The sequence below is a fragment of the Nerophis lumbriciformis genome, linkage group LG34 (assembly GCF_033978685.3).
Source record: "Nerophis lumbriciformis linkage group LG34, RoL_Nlum_v2.1, whole genome shotgun sequence".
Lineage (NCBI taxonomy): Eukaryota > Metazoa > Chordata > Actinopteri > Syngnathiformes > Syngnathidae > Nerophis > Nerophis lumbriciformis.
In genome coordinates this window covers 17,355,053-17,375,000 of record NC_084581.2, presented here as the reverse complement: position 1 = coordinate 17,375,000, position 19,948 = coordinate 17,355,053, and the positions used below count along the sequence as shown (strand labels likewise).

General features: G+C 42.9%; 1 protein-coding gene across 4 annotated transcripts; it reads right to left on the bottom strand.

The window, feature by feature from the left end:
• Window positions 1-5,066: 5,066 nt before the first annotated feature.
• aldh8a1 (aldehyde dehydrogenase 8 family, member A1) lies at window positions 5,067-19,265 on the bottom strand. 4 transcript variants are annotated; one of them, XM_061929391.2, is made up of 9 exons: window positions 18,622-19,265; window positions 18,121-18,272; window positions 15,310-15,457; window positions 12,234-12,389; window positions 11,969-12,118; window positions 10,101-10,357; window positions 6,162-6,323; window positions 5,614-6,090; window positions 5,067-5,537 (listed from the first exon to the last, which is right to left on the bottom strand). In XM_061929391.2, the coding sequence occupies exons 2-8, from the start codon at window positions 18,253-18,255 to the stop codon at window positions 5,638-5,640; spliced, it is 1,461 nt and encodes a 486-aa protein (XP_061785375.1). In that variant the 5' UTR covers window positions 18,256-18,272; window positions 18,622-19,265; the 3' UTR covers window positions 5,067-5,537; window positions 5,614-5,637. The 4 variants fall into 4 exon arrangements, with proteins under 4 accessions (XP_061785375.1, XP_061785376.1, XP_061785377.1 ...); XM_061929392.2 differs by having other exon boundaries at window positions 18,488-18,632; XM_061929393.2 differs by lacking the exon at window positions 18,622-19,265 and adding an exon at window positions 18,488-18,604 and having other exon boundaries at window positions 18,121-18,269.
• Window positions 19,266-19,948: the final 683 nt, after the last annotated feature.

Genomic DNA, 19,948 nt, shown 5'->3' with positions numbered 1-19,948 from the left:
GGAGCAGCCTAACATTGTCTGGCATAGTTAAGATAAAGTTAAAGTTACCACTAGGTGTGGTGAAATTACCCTCTGCATTTGACCCATCCCCTTGTTCCACCCCCTGGGAGGTGAGGGGAGCAGTGAGCAGCATCGGTGGCTGCGCTCAGGAATAATTTTTGGTGATTTAACCCCCAATTCCAACCCTTGATGCTGAGTGCCAAGCAGGGAGGTAACGGGTCCCATTTTTATAGTCAATACAGAGTTTATTCCCCTATTTACCAAACCAAAATCATTTAATCTCCAAAAGCAATGTAAGGGAACATGAATTGACCTTTAACCTCAGCCACCTACCCATTAAGATCAAGCATGATGATTTCAGTAAAAAGAAGCAGTCATGTTAAAATGAATACAAAAAAACAAAACAACTCGTGCTTGTCTTTGGCCAATCTCTTTCCGCTTTGTCACGAGTGCAAAAATAATGTTTTCACAACTCCATGCAATGTTTCGGCCTGTTATCAAACCTTCTTTCATAAATGCCAACAAAGCAGTGCGAAAATGTAGGTCACGTTGAAACCAGGTGAGACCACGTCTACTTTATCTTTTTATCGCGGCGAACAAAGACAACAGACTTTTCTACACCTTGTCTTCCACAGAGACATCCCATGACAACACAATCCTACGAGTGAGAGGTTCCAGGCAGATATAAAAAGGTTTGTATTGGCAGCATCCTGGTAGTCACGTAGGGCCCGGGGTGAGGCCCGACCAGCCTTTACTTCCACGAGGAGGCGATGAAAGATAACCTGGGGAAATGGAACAGGAGGAAATGGGAAGAAAGCGAAAACAAATGCAGAGTCGCTTTGTTGTAAGTTTGATCTAAAATGCGATTAATGCGTACAAAGAAGCGCAACTAAACACGTCGCCTCGGACGGACTCTTGGGTGGTATCCATTTCTTCACATGTTCTAAAGAGAAGGGTGTGTGAAAGCAAAATGTGACGTGCCTGCACACTCAACACGTAGGGAGGAGGGTGTGACACACTCTTTCACACAAACCTCACCTCAAGAAAAAGGGATGGCAACACATCCCACGTAGGCCTTATTTGGCTTCCAAGGCCACCATACACGCTACAATCAGTCAACACACTCATGAACACAGCAGAACGTCAAGCTGTCACATGTTTGGCTGTGAAAATTCAGAATACCGTATTTTTCGGACTATAAGTCGCAGTTTTTTTCATAGTTTGGCCGGGCTCCAGTGCGACTTATATGTTTTTTTCCTTCTTTATTATGCATTTTCGGCAGGTGCGACTTATACTCCGGTGCGACTTATACTCCGGAAAAATACGGTACTTAAAAAAATAAATAAATAAATAAATAAAACAAATGTGATGTGATTTAGTACATTTTTGTTGATTACACTTCCCCACCTAGGAAATAATGACTTAATAATAAGTCATCTGTTCTAAGGTTACGCTGTGGCTGTCATGAATCATGAAGGACCATGGGGAACAATTCAATTCAACATCCTTTATTTTAACAAGGTAAAAAACTCATTGAGATTCAAATCTATTTTCCAAGAGTGACTTGGCCAAGACGGCAGCAAATTTTTTTTTACAGAAATACATATTAAAAAAACCCAATAGAAAACACAATTAAAAATAAACGACTTATTTCGTCCCAAAAGTAACAAGCGGTAGAAAATGGATGGATGGATGGACTTACATATTACTTACCGTATTTTTCGGAGTATAAGTCGCACCGGAGTATAAGTCGCACCTGCCGAAAATGCATAATAAAGAAGGAAAAAAACATTTATAAGTTGCACTGGAGCCCGGCCAAACTATGAAAAAAACTGCGACTTATAGTCTGAAAAATACGGTACTTATCCGGGAGATCGCAAAAAGTCGCTGCCTGACCAGGGCTCAGAAAATCAGTACACACTAAAAAATGTTGGGTTAAAAAAAAAAAAAATTTAACCCAACTGCTGGTACAGAAAAGGAAGAACGCCTTATTTGAGTTATTTTAACTAAATATGTTGGGTTAATTTTTTTCAACCCAACTTTTGAGCTGAATTGTTTAACCAAAAAGTTGAGTTATGATAACTTAATGTTGGGTTATTCACGACCAAACTATTGGGTTGATTTATTTAACCCAAATGTTGAGTTATGCTAGCTCAATGTCGGTTGATTCATAACCCAACTATTGGGTTGAATTTATTTAACACAAAAGCTGAGTTATGCTCACTACAATGTTGGGTTATTCCAAACCCTGTAACGACGGGGGTCACATTTTACTGCGCGGATCGTTCTCCCAAGATGCAGCAGGAACTCCGGAGGTGAGGTGCAGGCGAGACATTGATTTATTGTCCATGAATCATGCAAAAAATACAAAAAGACAGAAAAGCGCGCCGATAGCGCGGCCACTATGGCAAAGCTTAGCACAGGAACAGGAATCAAAGATCGTAGAAATACTTAACATAACGGATTGCATGGAAGCAAAATAGAAGACGTCGTCAATGTTGCGTAGTGCAAACAAGACAGCCAGACTGATTGTGTCGAAAAACGGGAATAAGTAGCTCTCTGACTAGTGCCCAGGAGCAGTTGAGCGCCCCAAACACTAATCAGAAGCAGGTGAAACTAATCTGCAGTTACAGCAACTAAAACACAAACCCAGGGGTGCTGAAAACAGAACTGAGGTAGTGAAACCAACAGAACAAAACATGATCCATATTCCATTAAAATATACTCAAAAGCAAGTTATGAGTGACATTTTTTTTTTTTTTACAAGAATTGCCGTGTATGGTCATAGTAGTTTTGTACAGCATGCTCAAATATTTTCATGTACATAAGATGTGTGATTGTAAATAATGTTAATGAGATTAATCCTTAATAAAATTCCCTTCAAGAAAAAAGTACATTTTTAATTTAAAAAAAGCCTTTTACCCAAAAATGCTTTACTCATTGAAAAACAACCCAGAAATGGTTCATAGTTTTGAAAACCCAGAAACTGAGTTCGAATAATACCCGAAAAACCCCCAAAATGGATTGCTCTTCATAAAAATAACTCCAAAATTTAACCCAACACTTGCAACTCATAAATTGGGTTATCAAAATAACCCAGCATTTTTAGTGTGTAGAGACTCCTCCCACCCCCACCGAGGACTATTTTCACTGCTGGACTCTAGAAAGAGGTTCCGCAGCCTCCATAGCAGAACCTCCAGGTTCTGTAATAGCTTCTTCCTTCAGGCCATAAGACTCTTGAATGCATCATAATAATCCCCTCAATTCCCCCCAAAAACGGATTAACTCGCTGGACTATAAAGACAATATAATATACATCTGTAAACATGGACGCATATGCAAAAGTGCAATATATTTATCTGTACAGTAATCTATTTATTTATATTTGCACCTTCTTTTGTAAATGCAAACAGTCTGCACCTTATTGCTCTTTTATCCTGCACTACAACAACCTAATGCAACAAAATTTAGTTCTTATCTGTACTGTAAAGTTCACATTTGAATGACAATAAAAGGAAGTCTAAGTCATAAAAACAATGTATAAAATGTTTTAGTAAAAACAACTTAAACAAGTACAATGCTCAATAGAAACAGTTTCTCGATTCTTTGAAATGGCCTGAAATTCTCCCAAAGTGATCAGCTCAGGTAACCTCAGATCTTTCTGTAAATTATTCCACGACCATGGAGCAGCATATCTGAAAACCTTTTTCCAAGATTTGTGTTGGCTCTAGGACCGAACATTCTGAGTATGTCCTGCGATCTTAAGCTGTAGCGACAGGAGTCTCTACACATAAAAGAACACAAACAAGGGGGAACCATATCAAGAAGTGATTTATATGTAAAACACAACCATCGAGAAAATCTGCGTACTGATTAAGATGGACAATTTGCCTTTGCATATAAAGTGCAATGATGGACGAGGTTGCCACAACCAGTAATAAAATGTAAGCACAGTACCCAGTTTTTTCAAATAAGAGCCAGGTGCATTCATTAAAAGCAAGTCTCCATAATCTAGCAAAAGCATAAAAGTGGTCAGATTCACTCTTGGGATTTGTTTTTAAAGAAAAATCCCAAATACATTTTAAGTTTAGTCACAAGTTTTTTAATGTGAGATTTAAAGGACAAGTTCTCATAACTGACAATTCCCAAGTACTGAAATGTTGTGACCATTTCAAGTTCAACCTTATGAGCAGTTAATATTTTTGGGCAATTTTGTTGACATAAAACTTTGTTGAACAAACACCCAAGCTGTCAACGCTGAAAAAATAACAACAGACTTTAGACATTAATTTACAAACATTTAGCTGGGTTGGATATGACGTCATATCCGTTTTTCTTCTCCACGGCCTAATTCACACGATGGTCAAGCAGCTTGAGCGTAGCATTAAAACAAGTGAGAGTGAGTGTAGAGTTTGAGCAGAAAATGCCGTATTGCTGTTCTGTTCTTGGGTGTTACAGTCGTTCAAATAGAGAGATAAGAAATAGCATTCATAGAGTCCCGAAAGAAGTGGTTCATAAAGGCAATAAAGTTAAGGAAAAAAACAAAAGCGCGTGGAAGGAAATGGCTCTTAAAAATATCACTTTCATCATCTTGTGTCTGCAGCAATAACTTTGTAAAATATGGAATTATTTGGTTAATATTGTCTTGACATTGTCTTATATTGTTGTATCGACACAAATATTTTAAGTTTGCTGAATATCACAAAAAACACAAAGTGTTAGAAAAAATTATAATGCTCAGTTTTGATTGACTGATTGTTAATTAAATTTCCTCAGAATAAATGTATGTTAAATAATATTATTTGTTGATATTAAACAATTGTTCTTATTTAAAAACAATCTTATAACTTTATTGAAAAAATGTATACAATTCATACAAACATCATTATCGGCAATTCCTGTCCACAATGGACAGGTTAGCATGGTCAGCTCCGAGGAGTCAAACCATTAAAACATGGACTTCATCCAAGGCTACGAACTTAAGGAGAAGCCGATGATGTGTGAGAAAGTTCAAAGTCTGCTGATAAAATAAATTAAAAAAAAACTCCTTGTCTGTTCAATTCATATATTATACAGCAGCTAATCTTTTATTGACAATATCATCCTGACCATGACATAATGCACTAAAGTGCACATTGTGTGTGAGTGCATGGAAATTGTGTATTTGTGAGTGAGTGTTTTTGTGTCATTCTTGCTTAGTACTTTTGAACTTAGTTGTGTTCCCCTGAGGGAGCAATCAGATATCTTTTAATGTCTCCATATAAAAATGGATGGATGGACACTTTACCCATCTTGGTATTGACATGAATGACAATGGCGCCCAACAGTGGTTTAAAAGTTCACTACATCTTACTAAAATGTGATGTCCTATGTGCTATCACTTTTCATCCTTTTTCAGCTTTAAAAAGAAAAAAAGAAAAAAAGGGGGCACTGACTTCCAAATCTTGCCAAGGCTGTCAAATTTGGTGGAAGAGGGAGGAGCTTGACTCTTACAGACAGGTGCAGAGCCACGCCCACCATACCATAATCTTCAAAACCTGCAGTATAAACATAACAAGGTGTTTAACACTGGGTTGTACTGTACTACTAAAAAAATAAAAACAACTTCCATACCTCCTCCATAATGGTGTCTTTGCCTCAGTGCTGGATGGTGATGGTCTTCACCTCAGTGAAGAAGTGATAGGAGTCCCTCCCTCCTTCCCTGCCTACGCCAGAGTTCTTCATCCCCCCAAAGGGCAGGTTTAGATCTCTCACCAGCCAGCAGTTGGTCCACACCAGGCCCGTCTGAAGCCTCCTGGCCACCCGATGGACCTTCCCCACGTCCCGGGACCACACCGTGGCTGCCAGCCCGTAGCGCACCCCGTTAGCCTTGGCGACCGCCTCGTCCTCGCCGTCGAAGGGGCTGACGCAGGTGACGGGGCCGAAGATCTCGTCCTGCATGACGCGGGAGCTGTCGGCCACGCCCGAGATGACGGTGGCGCCCATGAAGTAGCCGTTGATGTTGCGATTCGGGAGGTCCGGGTGGTTAATGCCTTCGCCGCAGTGCACAGTGGCGCCCTCAGATTTGGCCAGAGCGACAAAGCTACGAACCTAAAAGATAAGGAGGAAGAATTAGTTAACACAGAAGACAAATAGATTTTTTTTTATAGATGCTTTTAAACCTTCTCCAGGTGCTCTTTGCTGATGAGAGCGCCGTTGTTGTTGACAGGGTCAGATGGCACGCCCGTCTTCCACTTCCTGGCAGCCGCCACAAACTTCTCCAAGAACGTGGCATAGATGCTCCTTTCGACATAAATTCTGCTGGTGCACAGGCAGATTTCTCCCTGGTGAGACATTTGAACAGGTTGAGAAAATAGAAGAGGGGTGCATGGCCATGTTATCTACTGCAGCGTTGGCAACGGAAAAAAACATGATCCAAAATGAATTTTTGTTACCTTAACTATGCCGTATTGCAATTCCAATATCCAATTATTTGGACTCGGGGGACCAAATTTAGAGGAAAAAATGTGTCTGGGGGCCGGTATATCTGATTTTGAAGACACTTCACCCTTGCTCCTGATGGGTTGTGGTTAGCGCCTTGCATGGCAGCTCCTGCCATCAGTGTGTGAACGTGTGTGTAAAAGTGTGTGTGAATGGGTGAATGTGGAAATAGTGTCAAAGTGCTTTGAGTACCTTGATGGTAGAATAGCGCTATACAAGTATAACCCATTTACCATTTTTAGGAACACTAATACAAAACCTCACAATAATGTCTGATTGAATGCTAAAAACGGGATGGAATTTATTTTTTTATTTTTTTTACTGAATGAGACACCCGGAATGTGCATGACAATACAGAATGTGGGATTTACAATATTAACTATGAACGATAAAACACTGAATATTGACAACATATGAACGTCGCACCCCCTCTCGATTGACATATTTTACAATCAAGTGAAACGCAACAAAAATGCAACAAACACAGCGCAATATGAACGCGAAGGGTAAAAATCCCCCACCTACAATCTGATGTATCACTAAGCTTTAGAACTTCCGCGTCTGTCCCTGACACCCGCATTTCAGGTTGGTCGCTCTGGAAACACTCTGTGGAAACGCTCCTCACCCACAGTGCTTGGTGCCTCGTCTGAGCTGCTGTGACTTAGATTACCATAGTAACTATTTAGATTACCATAGTAACTAGTATATCATGCAAAAGCGAAGAGTCCAACCATTGAAATATTTTGTATAGTTCAAGACTTACGGTCATTTGAAAACATCACTGCACATCATAATGGCAGCTACAGTTTCCATCTGAAAGATCTAAAAAAATTATTTGGGAATGTCTGGCGGGCCAGATTGAAAAGCTTAACGGGGCGCATGAGGCTCCCGGGCCTTAATTTGCCCAGGTCTGCCGTATTGTGTAATGGAAGAAGGTAAAGTAAAAATTATGAGAAAGAAGTGCAAAAACAACGATTGGAATATGTAACGCAGGATTATGTTTGTCATATTACAAAGTTTTTGTTGTAAAGCCAAGATTTTTGTATTTAATAGAACACGTTCTTTAACGGGCCCTGCGATGAGGTGGCGACCTGTCCAGGGTGTACCCCGCCTACCACCCGGATGCAGCAGACAGGTTCCAGCACCCCCCACGACCCCGAAAGGGACAAGCGGTAGAAAATGGATGGATGGATGGATGGATGGACGTTCTTTAAGATAATTATTTTTGTAAAATTACAAACTAACATACAGTTAATTTATTTTCAAACTTTTTCGAGAGGAGCCAGATGAGGTGGTTCGGGCATCTGGTCAGGATGCCACCCGATCACCTCCCTCGGGAGGTGTTTAGGGCACGTCCGACGGGGAAGACCCAGGACACGTTGGGAAGACTATGTCTCCCGGCTGGCCTGGGAACGCCTCGGGATCCCCCGGGAAGAGCTGGATGGAAGTGGCTGGGGAGAGGGAAGTCTGGGCTTCCCTGCTTAGGCTGCTGCCCCCGCGACCCGACCTCGGATAAGCGGAAGAAGATGGATGGATGGATGGATTTTTATTGTAATATTATTTTCTTTTTCGTTAAAACTAACATTGACTTTATTGTTGTATAACTACAAGGGTTTTCCATGCAGTATGATTTTTTAACAATTATTTCATAATGTTTTAATAATAATGATAATACTTTTCATTATTACAGCTTAGAGATGCGCGGTTTGCGGACACAACCGCGGAGTCCGCGGATGATCCGCGGATCGGGCGGTTGAAATTAAAAAAAAATTGATTTTTTTCCGCGGGTCGGGTCGGGCGGTTGAAATAAAAAAAAATTAGATTTTAAATAGATTCAGGCGGGTGGCAGTTAAACCAATTCGGAAATATATATACATAGTTAAATGTTGTTACCCACATACGAAAAACGAGCAGGCACCTGCAGCATATGCCACAACAGAAGAAGAAAAAAAAAAGAGATGGACACTTTTACGGAGCGGAGAAGGGACGCCTCGCCGGGGTCCGGGACCGAGGCCCCTTCCCCCGAGAAGGCCCCACCGGGAGCCGTAGCTGAGGTGATCCGCGAGAAGGGCCCGACGCACGTCCAGGGTCACCACCGCGCCCACCGCACGACACCCCGCCTCGTCCGCCTTCGCCGCGGCCGGCGTCACGCGCAGCAGGTAAGCAGCTTACCGCCACCCCCGTGGCCGGGGGATCGTAACAGGGGTCACTCCGCGCGCTCCGCCCGCGCAGCTTACCTGCCCGCGCAGCTTACCTGCCCGCCACCCCTGTTGCCGGAGGCGCGTAACAGGGGTCACTCCGCGCGCAGTGCGCTCACGAAAGGGGTGGGGATCACCCTGGTTGATATAGACAGCAGGACGGTGGCCATGGAAGTTGGAACCCGCTAAGGAGTGTGTAACAACCCACCTGCCGAATCAACTAGCCCTGAAAATGGATGGCGCTGGAGCGTCGGGCCCACACCCGGCCGTCGCCGGCAGCGAGAGCCGCGAGGGCTAGGCCACGACGAGTAGGATGGCCGCCGCGGTGCGCGCTGAAGCCTCGGGCGCGAGCCCGGGTGGAGCCGCCGCGGGTGCGAGGGACATCGCACCTCCACGCGCTTGGAGGTGCGCTCAGCGCGGCTCCCATATGATTGCGCACTGGTGTGCGTCTGGGCCGTGACAGCGTGGCACGCATTGAATGTCTGTGCTGCATTGGATCAGTCTCCTTTCTTTAACAGGCAAAAGCTTTATAACCTCACTAATGCCTTGCATCGTCTATATTAGATATATAACAACGGGCGGGTGGCGGATGGCGGGCGGGTGCGGGTTTGATTAAATGTTAGAACGGGTGGATGGCGGATGGTTGACGACTTTCTGATGCGGTTGCGGATGAAATAATTGCCTATCCGCGCATCTCTATTACAGCTGTATTCTTGTAAAAAACATTGTAAACTTTGATTGTAGAATTACAACTTTATTTTTATAAAATACTCGTTTTCCGTATATTGCAAGTTATTTTTATTCAACTATTACTTTCTCGTTATGCCAAACAGTTTCCCACCACATGACTTCCTTCATAAAACTGACTTTATTTCATAATATTTTGATGTTATTCTCTTACTATTGCAAGTTATTTTTGTAATATTACGTAATTCTTGTTACCACTGTTTTCTCGTGAAATTCCACATTTTTTCCCATAATTATGGGTCCCTAATAATCTTTTGTATCAGTTTTTTACACCAATAAAGACCATAGACCACCGGTCCCCAAACTACAGCCTGCGAGCCAGATACGGCCCGCCAGCGTCCTGGGTCAAAAAGTTTGGGGACCCCTGCCATAGACCACTCCTAAGGCCTACCTAAAATAATAAATGTTAACAAAAAAAATTATGTCTTCATTCTTTTTTCCATACAACACCCCTACATGAGGTTCAATAAACACTTGTATTGTCTTTTTATGCGTAATCATGATCACTAAGAATTTAGAATGGAAAGTAGAGTGGCAATAACCACATCATGCATTGTTTAAATCCTACATTTAAAAACAATGTGTGAAGACAACACATTGGAAGCAAATATGGGGTTCCATCGCCCCCAGGTGGAGAACCTTATGTACTGCATGCTGCCATGTCTTCCTCAGTACCTGGTTGGAGAAGCTGGAGCGCACCGTGGTTTCGATGCATCGGTCCAGGTCCGCGTCAGCGAAGACGAGGGCGGGGTTTTTGCCGCCGAGTTCCAGCGACAGCTTCTTACAGTAGGGGGCGCTGCGCTCAGTGATGTGCCGGGCAGTGGCTGTAGACCCCGTGAAGGAGATCAAGGGGACTTCCGGGTGGCCTACGAGGGCGTCGCCTGCGCGAGAGCCGAGTCCAAACACGATGTTGACCACGCCCGAAGGAACACCTGGAGAAGAACACATCCTTGTCCATTATCTTGTGTGTACCCCTCCTAAAAGTGTTGTGTGTGCTCCTACCAGCCTGCTGCATCATCTTGTGTGTACCCCTCCTAAAAGTGTAGTGTGTGCTCCTACCAGCCTGATGCTTCATCTTGTTTGTACCCCTCCTAAAAGTGTTGTGTGTGCTCCTACCAGCCTGCTACATCATCTTGTGTGTACCCCTCCTAAAAGTGTTGTGTGTGCTCCTACCAGCCTGCTGCATCATCTTGTGTGTACCCCTCCTAAAAGTGTTGTGTGTGCTCCTACCAGCCTGCTACCTCATCTTGTTTGTACCCCTCCTAAAAGTGTTGTGTGTGCTCCTACCAGCCTACTGCATCATCTTGTGTGTACTCCTCCTAAAAGTGTAGTGTGTGCTCCTACCAGCCTGCTGCATCATCTTGTGTGTACCCCTCCTAAAAGTGTAGTGTGTGCTCCTACCAGCCTGCTACATCATCTTGTTTGTACCCCTCCTAAAAGTGTTGTGTGTGCTCCTACCAGCCTGCTACATCATCTTGTTTGTACCCCTCTTAAAAGTGTTGTGTGTGCTCCTACCAGCCTGTTGCATCATCTGGTGTGTACCCCTCCTAAAAGTGTTGTGTGTGCTCCTACCAGCCTGCTGCATCATCTTGTGTGTTCCCCTCATAAAAGTGTAGTGTGTGCTCCTACCAGCCTGCTACATCATCTTGTTTGTACCCCTCCTAAAAGTGTAGTGTGTGCTCCTACCAGCCTGCTGCATCATCTTGTTTGTACCCCTCCTAAAAGTGTAGTGTGTGCTCCTACCAGCCTGCTGCATCATCTTGTTTGTACCCCTCCTAAAAGTGTTGTGTGTGCTCCTACCAGCCTGCTACATCATCTTGTTTGTACCCCTCCTAAAAGTGTTGCGTGTGCTCCTACCAGCCTGCTACATCATTTTGTGTGTACCCCTCCTAAAAGTGTAGTGTGTGCTCCTACCAGCCTGCTGCATCATCTTGTGTGTACCCCTCCTAAAAGTGTTGTGTGTGTGCTCCTACCAGCCTGCTGCATCAGCTTGTGTGTACCCCTCCTAAAAGTGTTGTGTGTGCTCCTACCAGCCTGCTGCATCATCTTGTGTGTACCCCTCCTAAAAGTGTAGTGTGTGCTCCTACCAGCCTGATGCTTCATCTTGTTTGTACCCCTCCTAAAAGTGTTGTGTGTGCTCCTACCAGCCTGCTACATCATCTTGTGTGTACCCCTCCTAAAAGTGTTGTGTGTGCTCCTACCAGCCTGCTGCATCATCTTGTGTGTACCCCTCCTAAAAGTGTTGTGTGTGCTCCTACCAGCCTGCTACCTCATCTTGTTTGTACCCCTCCTAAAAGTGTTGTGTGTGCTCCTACCAGCCTACTGCATCATCTTGTGTGTACTCCTCCTAAAAGTGTAGTGTGTGCTCCTACCAGCCTGCTGCATCATCTTGTGTGTACCCCTCCTAAAAGTGTAGTGTGTGCTCCTACCAGCCTGCTACATCATCTTGTTTGTACCCCTCCTAAAAGTGTTGTGTGTGCTCCTACCAGCCTGCTACATCATCTTGTTTGTACCCCTCTTAAAAGTGTTGTGTGTGCTCCTACCAGCCTGCTGCATCAGCTTGCACATCATCCAGGCCGTCACCGAGCTCATCTCGCTGGGTTTGGCGACCACCGTGTTGCCCGCAGCGATGGCGGGTGCGATCTTCCACGTCAGAAGGTATAGTGGAAGATTCCACGGGCTGATCAGACCAGCTACAAAAAGCATATTCAGCATTCAAGAACAAACACTTCCATCCATTTTCTACCGTTTGTCCCTCTGCTGGGGCCTATCCCAGCCGCACTAATATTTGATAGTCTTCTTATTTACCCACTCCCACGGGGCAGCGCACGGTGTAGTTGAGGCAGTCCATGTGGTCCATCTGGCTGCAGTCGGTGGTGTGGTGGAGCACGGACGAGGCGAAGAAGCGGAAGTTGTACGCGGAGCGTGGAATGTCCACGGTGCGTGCAAACGTCACCGTTTTACCTGGAACACATCGGACACAGGCGCTTATCACTCTCTTGAAAATGACTGACAAAACATTGGAATTGATCTCACTGGCCACAACATTAGGTACACCCGCTTGCTAAAGGATCGTTTTACATTTTGACATCACGTTAGCTACCAAAGTGAGCCGTATAAGCAGTAGAAGACAACATTATTATTCAATATTTTAAAGATTATATTTAATATTTTTAAGCCCCCCTATATAATTTTATTTTATTTTATTTTATTTTTACGAAAAATTGCAGAAATATACAATAGAAATATGCAGGAATGGGACTCATGATGTCACGTCTTGCAGTGTTTAAAAGTTAAAAGTACCTATGATTGTCACACACACACACGAGGTGTGGCGAAATTATTCTCTGCATTTGACCCATCACCCTTGATCACCCCCTGGGAGGTGAGGGGAGCAGTGAGCAGCAGCAGCATTTTTTTGGGTGATTTAACCCCCAATTCCAACCCTTGATGCTGAGTGCCAAGCAGGGAGGTAATGGGTCCCATTTGTATAGTCTTTGGTATGACTCGGGTTTGAACTCACAACCTACCGATCTCAGGGCGGACACTCTACGGAAGTAAACTCGGAAGTAGACATGCTTCTATTGGGTCGGACACAGGCGCTTATCACTCTCTTGAAAATGACTGACAAAAACATCGGAATTGATCTCACTGGCCACAACATTAGGTACACCCGCTTGCTAAAGGATCGTTTTGCATTTTGACATCACGTTAGCTACCAAAGTGAGCCGTGTAAGGAGTAGAAGACAAAATTATTATATAATATATTGAATATTATATTTAATATTTTTAAGCCCCCCTAAATAATTTGGGGTGATTTTTTATTTTATTTTTTAACAAAAAATTGCAGAAAAAATACAATATAAATATGCAGGAATGCAAATGCAGGAATATGAGTCATGACGTCACACATCCTGCAGTGTTTACGTAAGTAAAGTCGGAAGTAGACATGCTTCTATTGGGTCGGATACAGGCGCTTATCGCTCTCTTGAAAATGACAAAACATTGGATTTGATCTCATTGGCCACAACATTAGGTACACCCGCTTGCTAAAGGATCGTTTTACATTTTGACATCGCATTAGCTACCTAAGTGAGCCAAATACCTTGTGTACCTTGTGTAAGTTGTAAAAGACAAAAAGTTGTGTTCATTTTATTTAATATTTTAAAGATTTCATTTAATATTTTGAAGCTCCCCTAAATAATTTGGTGTGATTTAAAAAAAAATTGCAGAAAAATACAATATAAATATGCAGGAATATGACTTTAAATAAATAATAATATAACCTGTCATTATTCACTAGACCTGGGCAAATTAAGGCCCATTAAGCTTTTCAATCCGGCTCTTTAAGATGGAAACTGTAGCTGCCATTATGATGTGCAGTGATGTTTTCAAATGACCGTAAGTCTTGAACTATACAAAGTATTTCAATGGTTGGAATCTGTGCTTTTGCATGATATACTAGTTACTATGGTAATCTAATTAGTTACTATGGTAATATAATTAGTTACTATGGTATTCTAAGTCACAGCAGCTCAGACGAGGCACCAAGCAGTGTGGGTGGGAAGCGTTTCCACAGAGTGTTTCCAGAGCGGCCAGCCTGAAATGCGGGTGTCAGGGACAGACACTGAAGGAGATTTTTACAACAAAGTTCTAAAGCTTAGTGATATATCAGATTGTAGGTGTTTGTTTTTTTTACCTTTCACGTTCATATTTCGCTGTGTTTGTTGAATTTTTGTTGCTCACTGGATTGTAAAATATGTCGATCGAGAGGGGGTGTGACGTTCATATGTTGTCAATATTCAGTGTTTTATCGTTCAATTAATATTGTAAATCCCACATTCTTTATTTTCATGTACATTCTGGGTGTCCCATTCAGTAAAAAAATTTAAAATTCTATTTCGTTTAAGGCGGTCTGTCATAATGTTTTTAGGATTCAATCAGACATTATTGTGAGGTATTAGTGTTACTGAAAATCAGATATACAGGCCACCAGACACATTTTTTTCTCTAAATTTGCCCAAGCCTGTTATAAATAATTTGAAGACCCTTTGTCAGCGTTTACTATCCAATCCAATCCGTTCCATCAGTAACGCCCGCATTACTATACTGAAAATCCAGTCCAGGTTTTCACTGTTACCTTAGACAGGTCGAGTCAGACCGCAGCAGCATTAAGGCGTTCACAACACTGCAGGATAAGATGTCCAATTCAGATTTCTTATGTAGTCGTTCACATTACAAAAAAAATGTGTCCAGACTCAAATGTGAATGCATACTGACCCAAATACAGACTCATGACGTCACATGTACTGCAGTGTTTACGGAAGTAAACCCGGAAGTAGACATGCTTCTATTGTGGTCGTCGCAGAACCGGCACATTTGTGGCAATTTCTAGGATTTTTTGCAATTAAGGCAACATTTTCTAAACCGCCAAGAAAATTATGAAAGAAGATGTCTCCCGCAGTTTTGGGGACATTTGCCTCAAAGTTTGCTCTAAAGAGCGTATTGGCGGCAGGGGTTGAACATTGAATGACGTGAGTTCCTAAAACATTATTTTCGCCTGTTTCTACTCATTTGTCAACTATTTTTTTTTTGTTTCCGTCTATTTGGGCAAATAATGATGACGCTTATTATAAGCGTCATCATTATTTGCCCAAATAGACGGAAACAAAAAAAATAATTATTTGCCATTATGCGACCGGAGCGCAGGAGAGTTCACACCAACGTCGCATCATAACACAACAAAGTAATATGGATCCAAAATGTTTTTGCGGCCTTCAAAAACTTAATGACTTTTATGTCCAGTTTGGCTTTAAAGATAATTCAAATATAATGTCCTCAGAGGGTTAATGCTGCTGCAAAAAAGAACATGGGCTCCACACACCTTGGTCTCTGGACTCAGCTTGAGCAAACTCCTCCAGGTGGCCTTCGATCAGGTCAGCCAGCTTGTTGAGGACCTGAGCTCTTTGGTCTGGACTGCGGACGGACCAGCCCGGGAAGGCCTCCTTGGCTGCCTGCACCGCCGAATCCACCTGCAAGGAAAAAAAACATTTTAAAAAAAACGTATAAAGTCAAAAACACAATCGATAATTGATTATAATGACACTTGTGGCGCCCCCTATAGGTTATGTTCAAAATACTTTGGAATTAAATAGATATTATTTCTACGTGCCCCTACCTGATGGCGGCCATGTTTTTCCTATTTTTAGTTCGCATTGAGCCTTGAAAAGAAATTCCAAGTCAATTCGACATACTGTATATAGAGCAAATTCTGGGGTGTATTTGTCAGGAAAAAAATAACAGCATAGGCGACAAAGTAGTGGTGCATCTATCCATCCATCCATTTTCTACCGCTTGTCCCTTTCGGGGTCGCGGGGGGTGCTGGAGCCTATCTCAGCTGCATTCGGGCGGAAGGCGGGGTACACCCTGGACAAGTCGCCACCGCATCGCAGGGCCAATACAGATAGACAGACAACATTCACACTCACATTCACACACTAGGGCCAATTTAGTGTTGCCAATCAACCTATCCCCAGGTGCATGTTTTCACCCATTTTGACCCTTTTGTATGCAGCGGTTCATGAGCAGGAGAGTTAGACATACAGTCATAATAGTTATTCAGCGATGTACAGAACCAGTGAAGTTGGCACGTTGTGTAAATGGTAAATAAAAACAGAATATAATGATTTGCAAATCCTTTTCAACCTATATTCAATTGAATAGACTGCAAAGACAAGATATTTAACGTTCGAACTGGAAAACTTTGTTATTCTTTGCAAATATTAGCTCATTCGGAATTTGATGCCTGCAACATTTTTCAAAAAAGCTGAAACAAGTGGCAAAAAAGACTGCAAAAAGTTGAGAAATGCTCATTAAACACTTATTTGGAACACCCCACAGGTGAACAGGCTAATTGGGAACAGATGGGTGCCATGATTGGGTATAAAAGCAGCTTCCATGAAATGCTCAATCATTCACAAACAAGGATGGGGCGAGGGTCACCACTTTGTCAAGAAATGCGTGAGCCAATTGTCCAACAGTTTAAGAACAACATTTCTCAACGAGCTATTGCAAGGAATTTAGAGATTTCACCATCTACGGTCTGTAATATCATCAAAAGGTTCAGAGAATTTGGAGAAATCACTGAACGTAAGCAGCAATGCCCTTGACCTTCGATCCTTCAGGCGGCACTGCATCAAAAACCGACATCAGTGTGTAAAGGATATTACCACATGGGCTCAGGAACACTTCAGAAACCCACTGTCAGTAACTACAGTTTGTCGCTACAAACTATCTGTAAGTGCAAGTTAAAACTTTACTGGGCACAACAAAAGCCATTTATCAACAACACCCAGAAACGCTGCTGGCTTCGCTGGTCCCAAGCTCATTTAAGATAGACTGATGCAACGTGGAAAAGTATTCAGTAGGTCTGACGACTCCACATTTCAGATTGTTTTTGGAAACTGTGGACGTTGTATTCCGGACCAAAGAGCAAAAGAACCATCCAGATTTTTATAGGCGCAAAGTTCAAAAGCTAGCATCTGTGACGATGTTGGGGTGTATTGTATGAAGGAACCATTAATGCTGAAAGGTACATACAGGTTTTGGAGCCACATATGTTGCCATCCAAGCAACGGTATCATGGACGCCCCTGCTTATTTCAGCAAGACAATGCTAAGCCACGTGTTACAACAGCGTGGCTTCATAGTAAAAGAGTGGGAGTACAAGACTGGTGTCCAGACCTGTCTCCCATTGAAAATGTGTGGCGTATTATGAAGCCTAAAACACTACAGCGAAGACCCCGGACTGTTGAACAACTTAAGCTGTACATCAAGCAAGAATGGGAAAGAATTCCACCTCAAAAGCTTCAAAAAATGGTCTCCTCAGTTCCCCAAAAATGTTAAAAAAGGAAAGGCCATGCAACACAGTGGAAAAAATGCCCCTGTGCCAATTTTCTTGCAATGTGTTGCTGCCATTAAATTCTAAATGAATGATTATTTGTAAAAAAAAAAAAAATAATAATTAGGTTCTCAGTTCGAACATCCATCCATCTATTTTCTACCGCTTTTCCCTCTTAGGGTCGCGGGGGGTGCTGGAGCCTATCTCAGCTGCAATCGGGCGGAAGGCGGGGTACACCCTGGACATTAAATAGTTTATTCAATTCAATATACCAGTAAGTTGAATAGGATTTGCAAATCATTGTATTCTGTTTTTATTTACGAATTACACAACGTGCCAACTTCACTGGTTTTGTAGAACGACACTGCTTATATACTGTGTTTAAATGCACCTCATTAGATGCAGTGATCAATGATAATAACGACTTGATTTTTGAAACGGACTGCACCTGTTTATAAACATTGCTAAATACTTTTGCAAAGAACGCAGTTATTATAAAAGTGTGCGACCTCGGTTTAAAGGCTCGCGTGTGTTTAATCATTTACTTGCCTGTTGACTGCAAAGTGCAAAGGTTCTTGTCAATAATGTGTAATTACCAGGAGCAACAATTGTGGCCAAAACAATGAACTTTACAGATTCATTGATGGCAAATAAAAACATTGTTCGCTTTAAAAAAAAACACACAAAAAACCTTGCAGTACAAATACAAAATAGCCACAAATGACAACACAGAGCAAACACGCCTGCAATAGTTCATTACAAAATAATACAGGAAATTAGATTGAATCTTCCTCACCTCTTCCTCGCCGCTGTCCGGCACTTTGCAGTACACCTCGCCTGTGGACGGGTCATAGGAGTCAATGTGAGCCGGGCAAGGGACAAACTTTCCTCCGATGAAGTTCTCCAGGACCAGGAATGTGTTTTTCTCCATCCTTCCTGGCTTGACTGCTGATTAGAAAGCACAAAAATGTTGCACTAAATCTACGTTTTCCAGTGTCTCGATGCTTACTACACACCATACCTCCCACTGAACTACTTCCAGTTTCACTCTGGTACAACGTGTGTGTGTGTGTGTGTGTGTGTGTGTGTGTGTGTGTGTGTGTGTGTGTGTGTGTGTGTGTGTGTGTGTGTGTGTGTGTGTGTGTCTTATATTATTTTCCTACCTTTGTTGGGTCCAAAAACTTTCTAAAAGTATTTTAGGGCACAACAAAGCCTTCTTGTGGAAGGTACACACCAAGAGTGGACTTAGACCCCCAGATAAAGGTTCAGAGTCGTGTATAAAGAGAGTATGGCCAACCCGGTTTCAGGCGATCTCCTCAATGATTGGTCAAAAGGCACTCAAATAACTACAGGGCGTCATGATTTTACGGCTACCACCTTAGTATGAAAGTCCAATGTTAGTGCGGCATGTGAGTTTTACATGAATGACACTTGAGAGTGTTGCGTGTGGAGCTTCACAAACCTACCAATCACAGTGGGGTATATGGCTCTCGGGGGCGGGACATCGACCGGGCTTGATGAAGGCAGAGAAACATTTATCAATGAGTGAAAGTTACGTCGGTGTGGCCATGGGGAGTTTTCTTCCGTGCCTGGCTCCCTGCCTCGTTTCTATTGAGCACATGCAGACATTATCCCAGCACGCTGCATTCACAAAACTTTCAAAAAATAAGTTTTTCAAGTTGCTACCCGACGGGACATTATACGTAAATGTCGTGGCTTACTGTGGTGGATCACAAAAAGCGCCAAGGACCAGAGCGGTGAGTGCGACAAGTCCGGCCTGCTCAGTGGCCTTGTGGTTAGTGTCCGCCCCTGAGATCGGTATGTCGTGAGTTCAAACCCCGGCCAGGTCATACCAAAGAGTATAAAAATGGGACCCATTACCTCCCTGCTTGGCACTCAGCATCAAGGGTTGGAATTGGGGGTTAAATCATCAAAATGATTCCCGAGCGTGGCCACCACTGCTGCTCACTGCTCCCCTCACCTCCCAGGGGGTGGAACAAGGGGATGGGTAAAATGCAGAGAGTAATTTCACCACGCCTAGTGTGTGTGTGAGACTATTAGTGGTACTTTAACTTTTTTATTGTCCACACTGTCAATTATTCAAAAACAGAACTACAGTGCCAATAGAACAAAAATGCACAGCGACAAAAGGCTCAGGCACAAAAATCACAAAACACGATGAGCAGGCAAACAGGCGGATTGCCGGGACCAGCAGGAAGGCGCATAGTGTCCGTCAGCAATAACAGGCCCCGATAACCCGGACCAATTATAAGGTCACACCGTTTTTTGTTAGTCATTATTTAGTTTTTGCATCGCGCTATTTGCTCTATATTTGCTTTGCCTCACACAATAAACACTACATACATTACTATTTACTATATATCTAATTTACGCTTCTTTTTCCAGTAACAGCACAGCGGATAACATTCCGGGAGCATTCACCTTTTTGCACTCGCTATCCCTATACTTCGTACAATATACAAATGCCATGGTATTCATGTCATCGTGAAAGACATGGACATCAAGCGCAAAAACAAAGGAGAAAGGGGAAAAAAAAGGAACAATAAAAAGCAGAAATTTCGTTCTTAGTGCATCGAGACATTCTCCGTGCATTTGCGAAACAC